The sequence below is a fragment of the Grampus griseus genome (assembly GCF_964374135.1).
Source record: "Grampus griseus genome assembly, chromosome: 8".
NCBI classification, from domain to species: domain Eukaryota; kingdom Metazoa; phylum Chordata; class Mammalia; order Artiodactyla; family Delphinidae; genus Grampus; species Grampus griseus.
This window is the reverse complement of record NC_139002.1, coordinates 12,053,727-12,068,487: the sequence shown is the minus strand read 5'-3', so window position 1 is coordinate 12,068,487 and position 14,761 is coordinate 12,053,727. Positions and strand designations below refer to the sequence as shown.

The 14,761-nt window shown below is 47.8% G+C and overlaps 1 protein-coding gene across 1 annotated transcript in view; it reads left to right on the top strand.

The window, feature by feature from the left end:
* Positions 1-14,761, top strand: part of SORL1 (sortilin related receptor 1) — a 161,043-nt gene that overhangs the window by 86,591 nt on the left and 59,691 nt on the right. The window contains exons 17-22 of the mRNA XM_082659998.1: positions 2,322-2,494; positions 3,581-3,712; positions 5,758-5,849; positions 7,070-7,316; positions 8,530-8,668; positions 13,729-13,902. Coding sequence (XP_082516124.1) covers positions 2,322-2,494; positions 3,581-3,712; positions 5,758-5,849; positions 7,070-7,316; positions 8,530-8,668; positions 13,729-13,902 — 957 coding nt within the window. The remainder of the gene's footprint in view (positions 1-2,321; positions 2,495-3,580; positions 3,713-5,757; positions 5,850-7,069; positions 7,317-8,529; positions 8,669-13,728; positions 13,903-14,761) is intronic.

Sequence of the window (14,761 nt, the reverse complement as noted above, 5' to 3'; positions counted from 1 at the left end):
AAGGAAGCCTGAGCGAACAGCCTCACCCTCCGCGGGCAGGGAAGAGCAGCCCTCTCCTTCGCTCACTGCTCGCCAGTTTGCCCTGGTGTTTTTCATGCTAAGCTCATTAGTCCCTTAATTTAATCTTCCATCATTACTGAGTAATTAACATCCCTCACTGTGGAGACTTCAAAAGAACATGGCTTCCGCAGATTCCCACAAATGAGCAGATAATATTCAAACAGTCCCCTCACGAGAGCTGTTATTGATGAGGGCTTGGGTGAGCAGGGTTTGAGTGATCGCTCTTAAGGGGCTGGAGTAGGTACTTTGGTAATAAATATTTCTGAAGGTAATTCAGCGAGGGGCAAAACAGTTTGTTTAAAACTGTCTAAACTGGTAGGAAAGCTATTTTCTCTTCTGATAGGAGAAGATAGGATAGGGAATGAAGTGGAAAAATCTCATTTGTAGTGTAGGCCACCTCCTAAATGTTTTTTTTTTTTTTTTTTTTGTAAAGCATGGAATAGAAGGCAGGGATGTACCAAGAAAGGAAAAGATGGTTTTATAGGACTAATGTGGAACCGTCATATGTTTGCAAAGATGAGGTAATCTGGTCGTCTGGAAGGATTTTTAAAAGTGAAGTAATTTTTCTTCCTTTGAGATTAGGATAATAACGCACATCTCTAGGCTGGGCTCATGTATGGCTGGGATTTACCAAGAATTCTATTTCTTTTCTAAGTTAAGAATTGCACACAAAATCCTGTCTGTTCCTCTACACCCAATCCTAAGGCAGGTGTTTCAGGACTCAGACGCTACTCAAAAGGCAGTAGTTGGTTAGAAGGGAAAAAAAAACAAACCCAAAGCAACAGAATGAGGTTTCTAGATGGTAGAGAGATGTGGGGTGAAGGGCTTGCTGCTGTGAATGTGTCTCCGCATCTCCACCTGGCAGCTGCCATGAGAATCCTTGATTCCAATGTCATTTACAAGCTCGGCACTTTTCATCTTGACTATTCCGTCCCCTGGGAATTACAGTGGGAAGGTTTTCTTGCAGACCAAAGGGAGGGGTTTGTTATCATGTGGTGGTGGCTTAGATACTTTTGAAGTGAAGTAATACTGAAGGAAAAGAAGGCAAATTTACCTTTGGTAAAAAATAGTAGGTAGACTTACATTTTGGGGGTGCATTATCTATATTGAAGCCTTTATAAAGCAGAGGTGGCTAGGACATGTTAACTCGTTGAATGAATGGGATGAGAGAGAGCAAACAACCACAGTCACCGTGCAGGCGTGCAGCAGAGGGACCCAGATTTGCAGCTTGGTCCCAGATGTAACATATTGTCACAACGATGCCTCAGGTATGGATGCAGGTGTGTTGCTCATCTCCATTCCCTTGGAAGAATCTGGATGTTTTCCAGGCTGTTCCCTAAGTGGAAGAGACAGAGCACCAGCTCTTCACGTTCCTAGTTGTCTGACGTTAAGTCAGTCTCGTAAGCACCCTGGGCTTCTATTTCTATGTCTTGAAAAATGGCACCATCGGTGTTACACCATTGGGTGCTAAAACATAGACTCTGGATCCAGACCCTCCGAGTTCAAGTCTTTGTTCTGCCCCTTACTGGTTGTGTGACCTTGAGTGGGTTACTTAACCTCTTTGCTCTCCGTTTTCTCATTTGTAAAATCAAGTTAATAGTAGTTCTTCCTTTATACAGTTGTTACTGGGATCAGACAACGCCTGGTACATAGTATGTACGTTGTGTAAGTATTTAAGTAGAAATAGAATCTTTGTGATGATTGTGTTGTAAAACGTTTTGTAGGTGGCCAAGGATGTATTATTGCTTTGAAAATATAGTAGGGTGATATAATTGCTCTGTGTCATTGTGAACAATATTGAATGGGTGAGTAAATAGATTAGGAAACTTAGCTGTAAGTCTTCAGCGACTTGGGGTCTTTAGTCAACAAGATTACGATGCCACGTGATGCAGTCCTGTGACAAGGAGGAACGTGCTGATTGGTGTAATTATTTTGTCAAGTGTGACCAAAACTTTTGGGCCGAGCTCTGAAGAATAGCTATTGGAGCATGACTACCGGAGGGAATCTAGATTTTTAAAAAATGTAGCAAGTAGACACTTTGCAGAGGAAACAGAGATTCACGGGAGTTTAAGAAACTTGCCCAAGGCAGAAATGTGATTCCTTCACCCACCTTCTAAGTCTGGATTCCTACGTTCTCACTTGACCCACGCCATGTGCAGTGGCTCTGAGGTTTATGGGTGAGAAAAAAGAGGGTCAGACGTGCGAGGACCCGTTCAGCATCCCCAGGTCCAGCCCCCTGTCGTCTTTGTGTGTCTGTGCAGAGGAGAACGAGTTCATCCTGTACGCCATGCGCAAGTCCATCCACCGCTACGACTTGACCTCCGGAGCCACCGAGCAGTTGCCTCTCACCGGGCTGCGGGCAGCGGTGGCCCTGGACTTCGACTATGACCGCAACTGCTTGTATTGGTCCGACCTGGCCTTGGACATCATCCAGGTGCGTCCACTCTGGGTCTGCTCGCGGGGGCTGTGCCTCGTGACTGCCCAGTCCTGGTAAGCTTCTTGCAGAGTGGCCCGAGGAGATGGGTATTGGAGGTTTTTAAGTTGTAACTCCTCTCAGGGCCAACGGAGGACACTTTTCAGTTTTCTGTTTTAGTATGTTCTTTCCCTACCTACCTCTGTCCTTGTAGGAAGGACAGAGGGAGCCGCCAGTCTGTGGTATTGCTTCTAAGTGAGGTCTCCCTTTACCTGCTGGAAAGCGTTTAGGATTCGGTGTGTAGCACTATTAGTCCCTCCCTATCGTACGCACTGCCTCGTTAGCGTCCTTCCTTCCAAGCCGTGATATAGTAACACTTGACTTCTCCATAGTTCACGTAATTATCCATTTCAGCTATTCTGAGCACGGTCAAGAACCAGGAAGTAAGCTGTGAAGGTTGCCATGCAGGCCAGATAGATGGCCATACACTCAGACCCATGCATTTTAAAGGAGAGCTATTTGATATTTATTCATTGCTTATTTAATCCTTTTAGAAAAGCAATTCCAGCAAGTTTTATCTGGACTTCCAACCCAACAGAAATTTTACAGGGCCCGGGTATCCGAAGGGTTTGGTGGGGGGGTGGCAGTGACTACTGCCCGTTACTGTCCCAGCGATAGCACCTGATGGCTAGGAGCCTCCCGAGGGAGGAAAGACTTTTTATAAAAAGCAGACACGGGATTTAAAAAATAACAGCAGTCTGGTTTCGTTTATTTTAAAAGCAGACAGACTTATGCATTTTGGTCATCTCCACCTCATTATTGTGATACAGCACAGCTCAGTGACCGGTGTTCATGATGATAATGCAAGGTGATATAAAAGATTCAGTTCTGTTTAGTTATTCTGCTTCAAACAGGAAGCCATAATCCATTTTAGAAATGCTTTTATCAAAAACCAGCTTCATGCATCTGGAACACTTACGAATATAAAACATCTCCGCCCTCCCCCTTCAAGCCAATTGAATAAGTGGGTTCCCATCGAAGGGGCTGATTTGGCTGGAGGTCATTTGAACATTTCACACCGTTTCTTCTTTCTTTCTTTCTCATCAGCGCCTCTGTTTGAACGGGAGTGCAGGGCAAGAGGTGATCGTCAGTTCTGGCCTGGAGACAGTGGAAGCCTTGGCTTTTGAACCCCTCAGCCAGTTACTTTACTGGGTGGATTCTGGCTTCAAAAAGATTGAGGTATGTCCTTAATTATGCAAGCAGGGGAGCCCCTGGGCTGGGAGCCGGAGTTGACACAGAAGCAGGAGCCAGTGTGTCTCATTCCTCTGGAGATGCCCTGAGAAATGCAGAGAATGGAGGTCCCGTGTGCGAACGGGGTGCCTGAATCTGTTAAACAGAGATTTCATTAAGATACCTGAATACTTACTTTTGGGCTAGCAGAAGCACAGAGTAGTAACAGCAATGATGATAATGATACCGTCGCGTTCTTACAATGCTGTAACAGCCACACTCGAGTATTATGCTGTCAATTAGCATAATGAAGATAATATCGTGATTATTATCATAATATCATTGTTATTAATGATGAGATACCCTGTTGGAACCACTTTGCATGAATTATTTGATTCACTTCTCACAGCCACCCTGTAAGGTAGGTGCTCTCGTATCCTCACTTCACCTGTCTGCACCTGAGCTCCGCAGGGCACTGGGAGGGTAAGAAGTCATGGTCTCCTAGGCATATGCTCAACCCCTGCATGTTCCTGCTGAGGCAGTGGGGTGCTGCCTCCGCACCTCTTTATACTGATTTCACTGGGGAGACATGACTTGTGGTTTACTGGAAGGCACAGTAGAAGCAGAGAGACCCAGAGAGTTGGGGGAAGTTACATGACAAAAGCCACAAACTCGAGAGGCAGACCTGGGTTCAGTCTTTTTTTTTTTGCGGTACGCGGGCCTCTCACTGTTGTGGCCTCTCTCGTTGCGGAGCACAGGCTCCAGACGCGCAGGCTCAGCGGCCATGGCTCACGGGCCCAGCCGCTCCGCGGCATGTGGGATCTTCCCGGACCGGGGCATGAACCCGCGTCCCCTGCATCGGCAAGCGGCCTCTCAACCACTGCGCCACCAGGGAAGCCCTGGGTTCAGTCTTTATTCTAGTAGCTGAGTGACTCGGGCAAGTTTCTCATCCCTTCTAAGCTTCAGTTTCTTCATCTGTAAGGTGAGGATTCCTTTATCCATTCAGTCATTTGACAAGTGCTGTTTCCGGGCACACTGCGTGCCAGGTATGGTTTTAGGTCATGATGATACAGCAGGAGGCAAGACACACAGGTCCCTGTGCTGAGAGATATTAGGTTTTAGTGGAGCAAGCAAAATAATGAAGAAATAAGTCCATCTGTCCTATTGGTGCCACGTGCTGCAAAGAACATCAAATGGGGCAATGTGACTGTGTGACTGGGGAGAGGAAGTGTCTTGGAAGGGACATCTGAGCTGAGCCCTGATCGAGGAGGGGATCACTGGAGTGTTCCCCTCACAGGGCGGTTGAGAGAACGGAATGGAAAGATACACAGCGCCGGGCACACACTGAGCAGTGCGTCGGTGGTCTTCTTATTACTCTTCCGCTCCTTTTTTTAATTGAGTGTGGTCAGCGCTCTGCTAGAAGGGTGCAGGTAAAGCTTCAGTGTCCACACGCGTCCACAGTGTACAACTGAAATACGGTGTGTGAAATGGTGTAAGAGTGGCTGCCCCTGGATCAAGACGGCTCAGAAGGGTCAGCAGAGCCGGTGGGCCTGGGGGTGGATCTGGTGGGAGCAGACGGGAGCAGGTATGTCAGGCTTGGGGAACCATGAGAAGACCAGCCTCCCTGAAGTTGTAGGAGCCTGTGTGGAGGAGAGAATGTGGAGAGAGCAGTCTGTGGAGGCTCTTAAACGGCAAGGCGGTGACGTTGAGAATTTGTTTTGTGGACAAAGCAGAGCCATTGGTGGCTTTGGAGCAGCGGAGGCGGGTGGAGTTAGTAAACACACAGTGAGCACTTACTTCGTGCAGGTCATCAAGCCCCCAGAACTGGGGGCACAGGTGGTGCTGGCTCCGCTGTCAGACTGTGTGAGAATTGTCACCTGAGCCAGAGGAGGGAAGAACTCATTCTGGCTGGAGGTCAGGGCAGGTTTCCAGATCAGTCTGTAGGGGAATCAGGCGGCCATAAAGGGACCCATCTGTAGGAGGGAGCCAAGTAGGAAACTGTGCAATGTTTAAGGAGCTCAGACCCATCTTGGCCTTTTCCCCTCCTTTGTCAGGTGGGGAATCCAGATGGCGACTTCCGACTCACGATTGTCAATTCCTCTGTGCTTGACCGGCCCAGGGCTCTGGTCCTTGTGCCCCGAGACGGGTAAGTGTGGTCCCAAAGGAAATCTGTGTGTGTCCAATGCTGCAACAGACAGATTCTCATGGAAAGGCAAACTGCTGGACAGAAACTTGTTTCTAATGATTGTGGTTGAAATAATCTATGACCTGCAAGTCTTGGAACCATGACTTAGACATCCTGGGCAGCTAACTCCATCCCCTTTCCATTAGCGAGCATCAGAATCTCTGTAGGCACCCAGATGTCTCACAGCTGTGGGGTGTTTCTCTAACAAAAGGTAGTATTAAAAGTCTCTCTGGACATAGTCAGGCCCACATAGTTGGATATGGAGTCTTTATCTTGAGTTTAACGTGTGATACAGACATTTAACCCCTTGCTTCTTTTCTCTGCCCCCCAGCTTGTGTTTTCTTACCAGCAATTTGTGTGCACTTGGGAAATGCAGAGGTGCTTTTTATTAATTTATTATTAACTTAAGGAAACAGAGCTAAAAGGGAAATTCTGGATGAGGCTTTGTAGCATTTATGATTGAGAATTAGATCGATTTTAAAAGAAAATTCTGAAAATAAGATATGCATTTGATTAAAAATATTAAAAGAGAGTAGAAGTTTATGAAATGAAAAATATTTGTTTCCTCCATTCTCTTAACTCTTCACCCTCCCATTTCCTAGGGGTAATCATTATTAACAGTTTCTTGGTTAAGAGTTATCATTCAGAGTTTATTTTTACCCGTGTACACGTGTATGCCCTTTAAACACAGACACACAGACACACACACACACGCGTATCAGAAAGGATTATAGGATATTTACTATTCTGCATGTTTTAAAAATATTTAATATGGTTTGAAGATTGTTTTATGTGAGCACATGTAGATCTTTAGACATCATAATATTCTTTTGTGTGTACCATAATGTATCACTTTATAGATTAACATATTTGTGTGTATACATGTATATACACCTAAATATATATGTGTATACACACCTATGTATATTTTTTTGGCTAGTATGAACAATGCTGTGATGAACATCTTTGTACATTGTCTTTGCATAACTTGATGATACCATAGATAAATTCCAATAAAAGAATTTGTGGGTCAAGTAATTAAGTGGCTTTACCTGTTAGAATTAGAGATTATAATAACAGTGCTGAACCAACCGGCTGAATGCTTGTCTCTTCGGAGCAGTGTTTGAGCTCCCATTTCCCCAGTTCTGATGGGATGTGTGCTCTTCCCTGCTTTTGGCCAGGGTGATGTTCTGGACCGACTGGGGGGACCTGAGGCCTGGCATTTACCGGAGCAACATGGATGGTTCGGCTGCCTATCGTCTTGTGTCGGAGGACGTGAAGTGGCCCAATGGCATCACCGTGGATGAGCGGTGGATCTACTGGACGGATGCCTACCTGGACTGCATCGAGCGGATCACCTTCAGCGGCCAGCAGCGCTCTGTCATCCTGGACAACCTCCCACACCCCTACGCCATTGCTGTCTTTAAGGTGGGGCCTCACCTGTTCCAGCATTGGGCAACCTGTCAGTGTCTGTGAGGAGCAGACTGAGGTGCAGAGCCTGCTGTCTCCGGGTTTTTGCAGAGATGCTTATCTAACCTAGAAACTCAGCTCATTTCTGAATTGGAGGCAGTTTCTTTCTGCCCATAGGGAGGGATGCCAGACAGAGCTGCCCGGGATCCAGGATGCTCACTGTTCACCTTTCAAAAGTTTGAGCTTGCATCCCATGAAAATTCCTGGCTTGCCTTTCAGTATTGGTAGCCTCATTTTGGCTCTGTGTCTTTTTTTTTTTTTGTGATACGTGGGCCTCTCACTGTTGTGGCCTCTCCCGTTGTGGAGCACAGGCTCTGAACGTGCAGGCTCAGCGGCCATGGCTCACGGGCCCAGCCGCTCCGTGGCACGTGGGATCTGCCCGGACCGGGGCACGAACCCGCGTCCCCTGCATCGGCAGGCGGACTCTCAACCACTGTGCCACCAGGGAAGCCCTCTGTGTCTTTTTTTAAAATTTTTTATGTTTTGGCTGCATTGGGTCTTCGTTGCTGCGCGTGGGCTTTCTCTAGTTGCAGTGAGCAGGGGCTACTCGTCATTGCGGTGCGCGGGCTTCTCATTGCGGTGACTTCTCTTGTTGCGGAACGTGGGCTGTAGGTGCGCGGGCTTCAGTAGTTGCAGCACGTGGGCTCAGTAGTTGCGGCATGTGGGCTTAGTTGCTACACAGCATGTGGGATCTTCCTGGACCAGGGATCGAACCCGTGTCCCCTGCATTGGCAGGCAGATTCTTAACCACTGCGTCCCCAGGGAAGTCCCTGGCTCTGTGTCTTGGTCTCTTGTGAGGTTTGCTCTCTTCATTCCCTGATGTCTTGAGATGAGCCCTGTCCCACCTCTGCCTCCTGGGGGTGGCCTGTCACTTCTGCTTCGACTCTAGAACACAAAATGGTTGTTCAGATGTTCTACGGAAGGGTTCAACTTGTGGTCAAACTTACCGGATGCTTATCGGATAGTTTCTCTGGGGTAGTTCCTTCAGTGTGGATGGTTGGTGAGGTTTGGATAAAATCACTGACTCTTGCATTTAAGTCAGATCTTGATCAGGCTGATCATTCAGCCAGTGAATGTTAGGTGTCCACTGCACGATGGAGCTCTTGGTCTGAATGAGGGTCCAGAAAAAAAGACAGAAGAGCTGACTGACTAACAAAGGTTTTCTTTTTAGAATGACATCTACTGGGACGACTGGTCACAGCTCAGCATATTCCGAGCTTCCAAATACAGTGGGTCTGAGATGGCGATTCTGGCGAACCGGCTCACGGGGCCCATGGACCTGAAGATTTTCTACCGGGGGAAGACAACCGGTAAGGCAGCATCTCCTCCTTAATCTCTGTCGAGTTGATCTCTTGCAAGGGGCTGGCTGTGGGCAGTCTCTGATCAAGCAGGATCTGGCAGCCTGTCATGACAACATGTGCATTATTTAATTTCTTCCTATGACATCTTAATTTCTTTTCTAATGATACACAAACAGCTGGAAGACAGCATGTTTTTGCCTGCCTGGAACGCTGGTGCTCGGTGGGTAAATGACACCCTCCTCCTGCCTTTGACCCCTGACTGATGGGTGGTGTGGCTTCTGTTGCAGCTGGAGAGGCCCAGTGTGCACTTAATCCCCGCTTGGCACCCTGACAGGGAGTGATGCTGTGCTGGGTGCATAGCTTCCGACAGGAGTCCCGTCTTCTCTGGTTGCTCAGATGACCAGTTGCTCATTGAGCCCTACTTCCCTCGCAATGTGAGATCTAGTTATATGATGACTTAATTCGCTTGTCCCCACTGTGAAACTCTAAACCCCATGAAGAAGGAGATTCTGTCTTTGTTTTTGCTCAGTAATCTTACCAATGACCAGCACTCAGTAGCTGCTCAATTCATACTTGTTGAAAGAAGAAGGGATGGGGGTGGGGAGTGTTGCTGGTAGGTGTAGAGAACGGGTGTATGAAAGACTGTGGGCTGAGGCTTCAAGGACTGCTGCAAGGCTCTGACTGGGTGGTCCTGGGGTCCGAGACTATTCAGTAGGATACCTTCTTCCTTACTGCACTGCCCTTGCCCCTTGTTTATCTCCCAACCGTACTGTTGATTCTAGAGGAGGGGGATCTGGGTACTCCCCAGAAGAATAGTCCCTTTAAGAAGAGCCCTCTTTATCTCAGCAGGATTAAGTAGCATCCTGGGTCTGCTGACTCTCCTTTATTGACAGACTGCTAGGTTTCCTGTTTTGAACTAGAACGTTGATATTGTCTTGTGATTTTTGGCTGGCCCTGTGCTAAGAGAAAATTGACAAGGGGAAATAATACGGTTATAGATATCATTGCTATCCTTTGGGGACTAATGAAGAGAGCATGAAAACACGCTTGGAAAACTGTAAAGTATCCTAGAAATGGAAGTCTGCATTATTGTTACGTCTTCACAGCTGACCCGTGAGGTGGGCAGGGCTGGTATTATGGTCCATGGTTTCTAGATTAGGGAACAAAATCTCAGATGTGAATTAGCTTTCCCAAAGACCCCTCCCTTGTTTAGGAGCTGGGCTTTTGTTCCAGTTCTGCCACAAGACAGAGAAGTCACATTCTTTCTTAGAGGAGGTGCCTGTTTTGAAATAGGGCAGAGAGACAAAATACAAAAAAAGCACGCACACACACACACACACTCTCTCAAAGACAAAAAAAAGAAAAAGATTAAAAAAAAAAAAAAGAATGAAATAAGGAGAGAGAAAGGAATCATGCTTTCCAGCTCCAGGGGCTGAAATCTCAGGGCCTTTGACGGAGGACACCCAGCCCTACTGGGTGGGGGCTTGCCGCCCCGCTGGCAAGCCGAGGGAATTCTCAGCACTTCTTCAAGTTACCTCCCCGTCCAGAAAAGCAGGTCTGCATTTTGACATGTGCTTGTCAGCCTCAGCTGCGCACACAGCCTCAGCTCCTGCAACCCTGTGTTCCGATGGACCCACCCCGAGTCTCGGCTGGTCACTTCATCCCAGCTGCCATGCGGTCACCGCTGTGACCCCGGAGCTACTCTGGCTAGTTTAAAGGAAGGTGACTCTTTGGGACATAACGGGGGAAATCATGGCCTGTCTCCTGCTTCCCGGGGACCTCCTGCCCGCAGGCACAGGGCCAGTGAAGCCAATTTGTCATGTCTCAGGCCGGTTTGGGTTAAATCAAAGCATTTGCGGTGGCACCTGGCTGCCAGCATTGCCTGTGTGCAGTGGGTGCCTCTTGGCCTTGAACTTGTTTGCTCAATCCTGTCTGCTTTGTCAGACACTGAGAGTATTACAAGTTCATGACAGGTAGTGGCGATCCCTGGTGCCAGTCGAGTTTTATTAACTTTGTTGTCTCCTCCTAACACACACAGGACTTTGTACTAGCCATGTGTAAAGTGATAACGACATTTACTCTGAGGGATTTTGCTGTGTCATAAGCACCACACTGACTTGCTCAGTGGGCTTGTATAACCTCAGTTAACCTTCCCCAAGTCCATGCGTATTATGATTCCCATTTTATAGATGAGAATGTGGAAGTCAGGTTCCGTACCTTTTCTCCATCACACATTTAGTAAGTGGTGAGAATTTGAACCGTGGCCTAGTTGACTTCAAAGCTTGAACTTCAATAAAACCATCAGGCTCTGTTCCGTCTGTGATCTGTTGTTGGATTAGCAGTGCCGTGGGATACAACAGTGATCGAGAAATACTAGATTTTGATTGATTCTTGTTTAGGATAAGAATTTTGTTCACTTGCAAAGTGTCTGTTTGGGATATTTGTTTATAAACAGATGCATTTTTTTGTCTTTATACCTGGCTGTTTTTTACACAGCGTTACTGGAATTAACTCTTCATAAAGAGTGTTTTTTCCTTAAAACAGCTTACTTTGCAAGGCTATTCATGTATGCAACTGCTGCTGTAATGGGTTAAAATATTTTGGAGTTCTTTGAATTCTCCTTCAGAGCTGGCAGTAAGCATATGCTTTTCAGTATCTATAATGAAGGCAGATATTTATTATGTGGGGTGGATTTGATAATTGTCAAAAGTATGTAGATCGTTAAGCGAGATAATAGCAATTTTGGCTCCTAAACTGGTTCTGGGGGAGTTTTCCAGAGAGGAAATCTAACAATGTTCTGACTACGCCTAGTGAGGACACTGTGGGGCTAAGTGTCTAAAGGAACATCTAAAGGAACATCTAAAGGAACATCTAAAGGAACATCTAAAGGAACATCTTTGGAGATGAAGGCTGTCAGCTCTCCACTTTTCACATTGCCCACCTTGCCCACAAAAGGCTGTGGCATCCTGGGCGAGGGGTCTCTAGCTGTGTTGTAGTGGAACTCTGCTGAATCCTCCTTCTGTGCTCTCCCGGGTTCTCTGTAACTAGAACTCCCGTTTTCTGTACTGTGGCTTTGGACCTGCCCACACACTCCTGCCCTGCCTAACTCTTGGGGTCAGTGACTTGCCTGCCTAGGTTGGGGTTTGTCCCTGGCCCTGCCTCTTGGGCTGCAGATTCATTCAAGTCTGTTGAGACCAATCTCCTGAATTACCGCATCTCCCTTTGGGCACTGTACTTTCACCTCTTGCTTCTTTGGGTGGGAACATTTGCCCTGCACGGGAAAATGTCAGTTGTGTTATTTTACAGACACGACCCATGTGAAAATACTCCTGTCGTTGAGTATTTTTCAAATATTCTGTTATTCAATTTCTTGTAACGTCAAACAGTACAGCATCCTTTGAATACAAAGAACATGTTCCAGAACCCCAGATGGGGTTGTTTTCGTTCCTGGCAGCTCAACATTCCCTCCTGCAGCCCACGGCAGGTGTATTTGAGATAAAGGGACAGTGTCTGCCCACGGAACAGATGAGCGGGAGCTGGCTTCTGGCATTTCTGCTCCAGTCAGCAGGTTATTCACTATGATAATCCAGCCTATAGGTTGATGGAGTCATTTGCAAACCCCTTTTGAATGTTTCATCATACAGGTCTCCCCCTGTGGATGTGTGTATTTTATCTACTTGGTAATGCCTTGTGCTCTTGTATCCTTAGTATGAAAGCAATACTGTTGCTGTACCACGGGGGTTTTTATCTTTATGTGTAATACCAGTTAAACACCGATGAGGTGCCAACACATCCAAGGCTTCTGAGTGTGTCATCACCCATCTGAGTACTGATTGTCATTAATGAACCCTGTTTCCCAACCAGAGGCCAGCAGAGGCGCGGCCTAGCTCAGATCTTGGCTGGCTGGAAACCGGTTACTTGGATTTCATTCCGGTGGGGTTCTCTGTCCACGAGATGGCACAGCTGAAGAATCTTTATCAGTTGAGTTTTATCCAAGCATTTATGTTTCTTTTTCCCAGTTTTGGTGATGAGTGGTCACAGGCAAAAGGAAAAAATACATTTCTTAATTTACATGGCTTTCACGTTGCTTTATAGTCGCATCGTATTTTCAGTTGTTAGGAAATGGTTATGGGTCCTCTCTCTCCTTCCCAGAAAGACGTGGAGGGTAGAAAATACCTTTTCCCTCCCTGCCCATCCACAGAAGTCCTCCCCTGAGGGCACAGTGGAGGATTGTGTGGACTCTAGCTGGCACGCTCTTTGGAAAGCTAAGCCAGAGAAGAGATTGGAAATAGTGGGCTAGATCAACAGTGACTGGTCCTTACGTGGGTTCATTGCATTTGGATTTATTGCCTGATGGGTCTCTGGTTGGTTCCTCATTGAGCTCAGCAGCTGTGCCCTGGCACAAAGGAATTGAGAAGGGCAGGCCCAGATTTTGGTCCGAGCCCTGTCGTTTCTCAGGTGTATGTTCTAATTAAGGGCTTTTGGGTCACAAGGTATAGTAAACTCGCTCAGGCTAACTCAAGTGAAAAGTGCTGTGGAAAGAATGAAGGGGGGATAGGAAGGAACCCAATATAGGAGGTGCAGGTGCGCCAATGGGGACTGGGGCTGGGCCTGGCAAAGCCGTCCTCCCTCCCCCTCCCTGTTCCCTCGTCCTGGTGTCATCCTTTCTTCTCTCCCTAAGTCGGCTTCGTCCTCCTGACGCTGCAGACTGATCCTACCTGCACGGCTCTGATTTGTACAGGTTTTGGCTTGCCCTGCAGCACCTGTGATGCCCTGCAGCACCTGTGACACCCATGGGGCATGGCTCTCCTCCCGGATCCAGCTCCCCACCTACCCTGTGGTGTCTCGGCGTCCTGATTTCAGATTCCCAGGAGGACCGGTGGGTGCCTGGCTTGGTTCCGGGGCCATCTGATCCAGCCGGGGCCCGTCTCACACTCACCACTTCTTTCTCTTCCTGAGCTTCGTGTTGCTGGGTCTGTAGAAGGAGGAAGTCGCCCTGGGTCTCAGGCCTGCGTTCGGTGCACCCTGGTGTTTACTAACCTGGCCACCACCATCTGTCTCCTTTCCAGGAAGCACCTCCTGTGCGTCCAGGCCGTGCAGCCTGCTGTGTCTGCCCAAGGCCAACAACACTAGAAGCTGCAGGTGTCCAGACGGTGTGTCCGGCAGCACCCTCCCGTCCGGGGACCTGATGTGTGAGTGTCCTCACGGCTATCAGCTGAAGAACAACACGTGTGTCAAAGAAGGTGCGTCGCTGTCCTTTTCCCACCATCCCCCTTCCCTTCTGGCCCCGCTCCGGGTGTCCTCGATGCACTCATGTTTGGGGTTATTAAAAGTGCCCAAGGTAGAAATTAAACCCCCCTAGATACAGACATCCTGGTTCGGGTTCCAAGGCCCTTGATCCCTCAGCCCTCATCCAGAACGGGCCCATGCTGTTCCTTTAAAAATAAGAGCTGCTTTTAGGATTAGTGTCTGGACATGTAGGCTTTCCTCTGAGTGCCCCTTTCTTTTTTTTCCCACCTCTTCCTCATCTCATCCACGCCCCACCTCTATCTTCTCCAGCTTCTCCTGCGTCCGTAAGTCGGGCCACCCTGACTTGGGCAAGGGACTGGTCGGACTCCTTCAGAGTTCACCACATCTCATCCAGCAGCTTCCCGCCCCCCTGCCCCCTGCCCCCTGCCAGCCTGGAAACGTCTGAACTTTCCAGCCAATATTGCGGAGGACTTCGAGCCTTTCCTCCCAAGCCCTGGCCAAGTGGCGGCAGCAGCCTCATTCCACTCCCCCTTTCAACACGGATTCTAACATTTTCCCCCTGAAAACCTGCTAAATCTTTCTTTCCTGTCTAGTTTTTCCATTTACCCAAAGTGGCCTTCTGGGCTCTCTTAAGAAATACAAACGGAAAGAAAATGAACCTTTTCTTCTAAGACACAGGAGACTCTCTTTCAGGCTCTCGACATCATCTTAAAGTTGTTTGGAAAGAAATGGAGTTAACCCTGAATTCCAGCAGGAGAAGAGGGCCTCTCTGTATCCCTGTCAGAATGCCTTTGGTTATCCAAACAGGAGGCCAGTCATCACGTGTTCTCGACCCAGTCAACTAAACAGTGC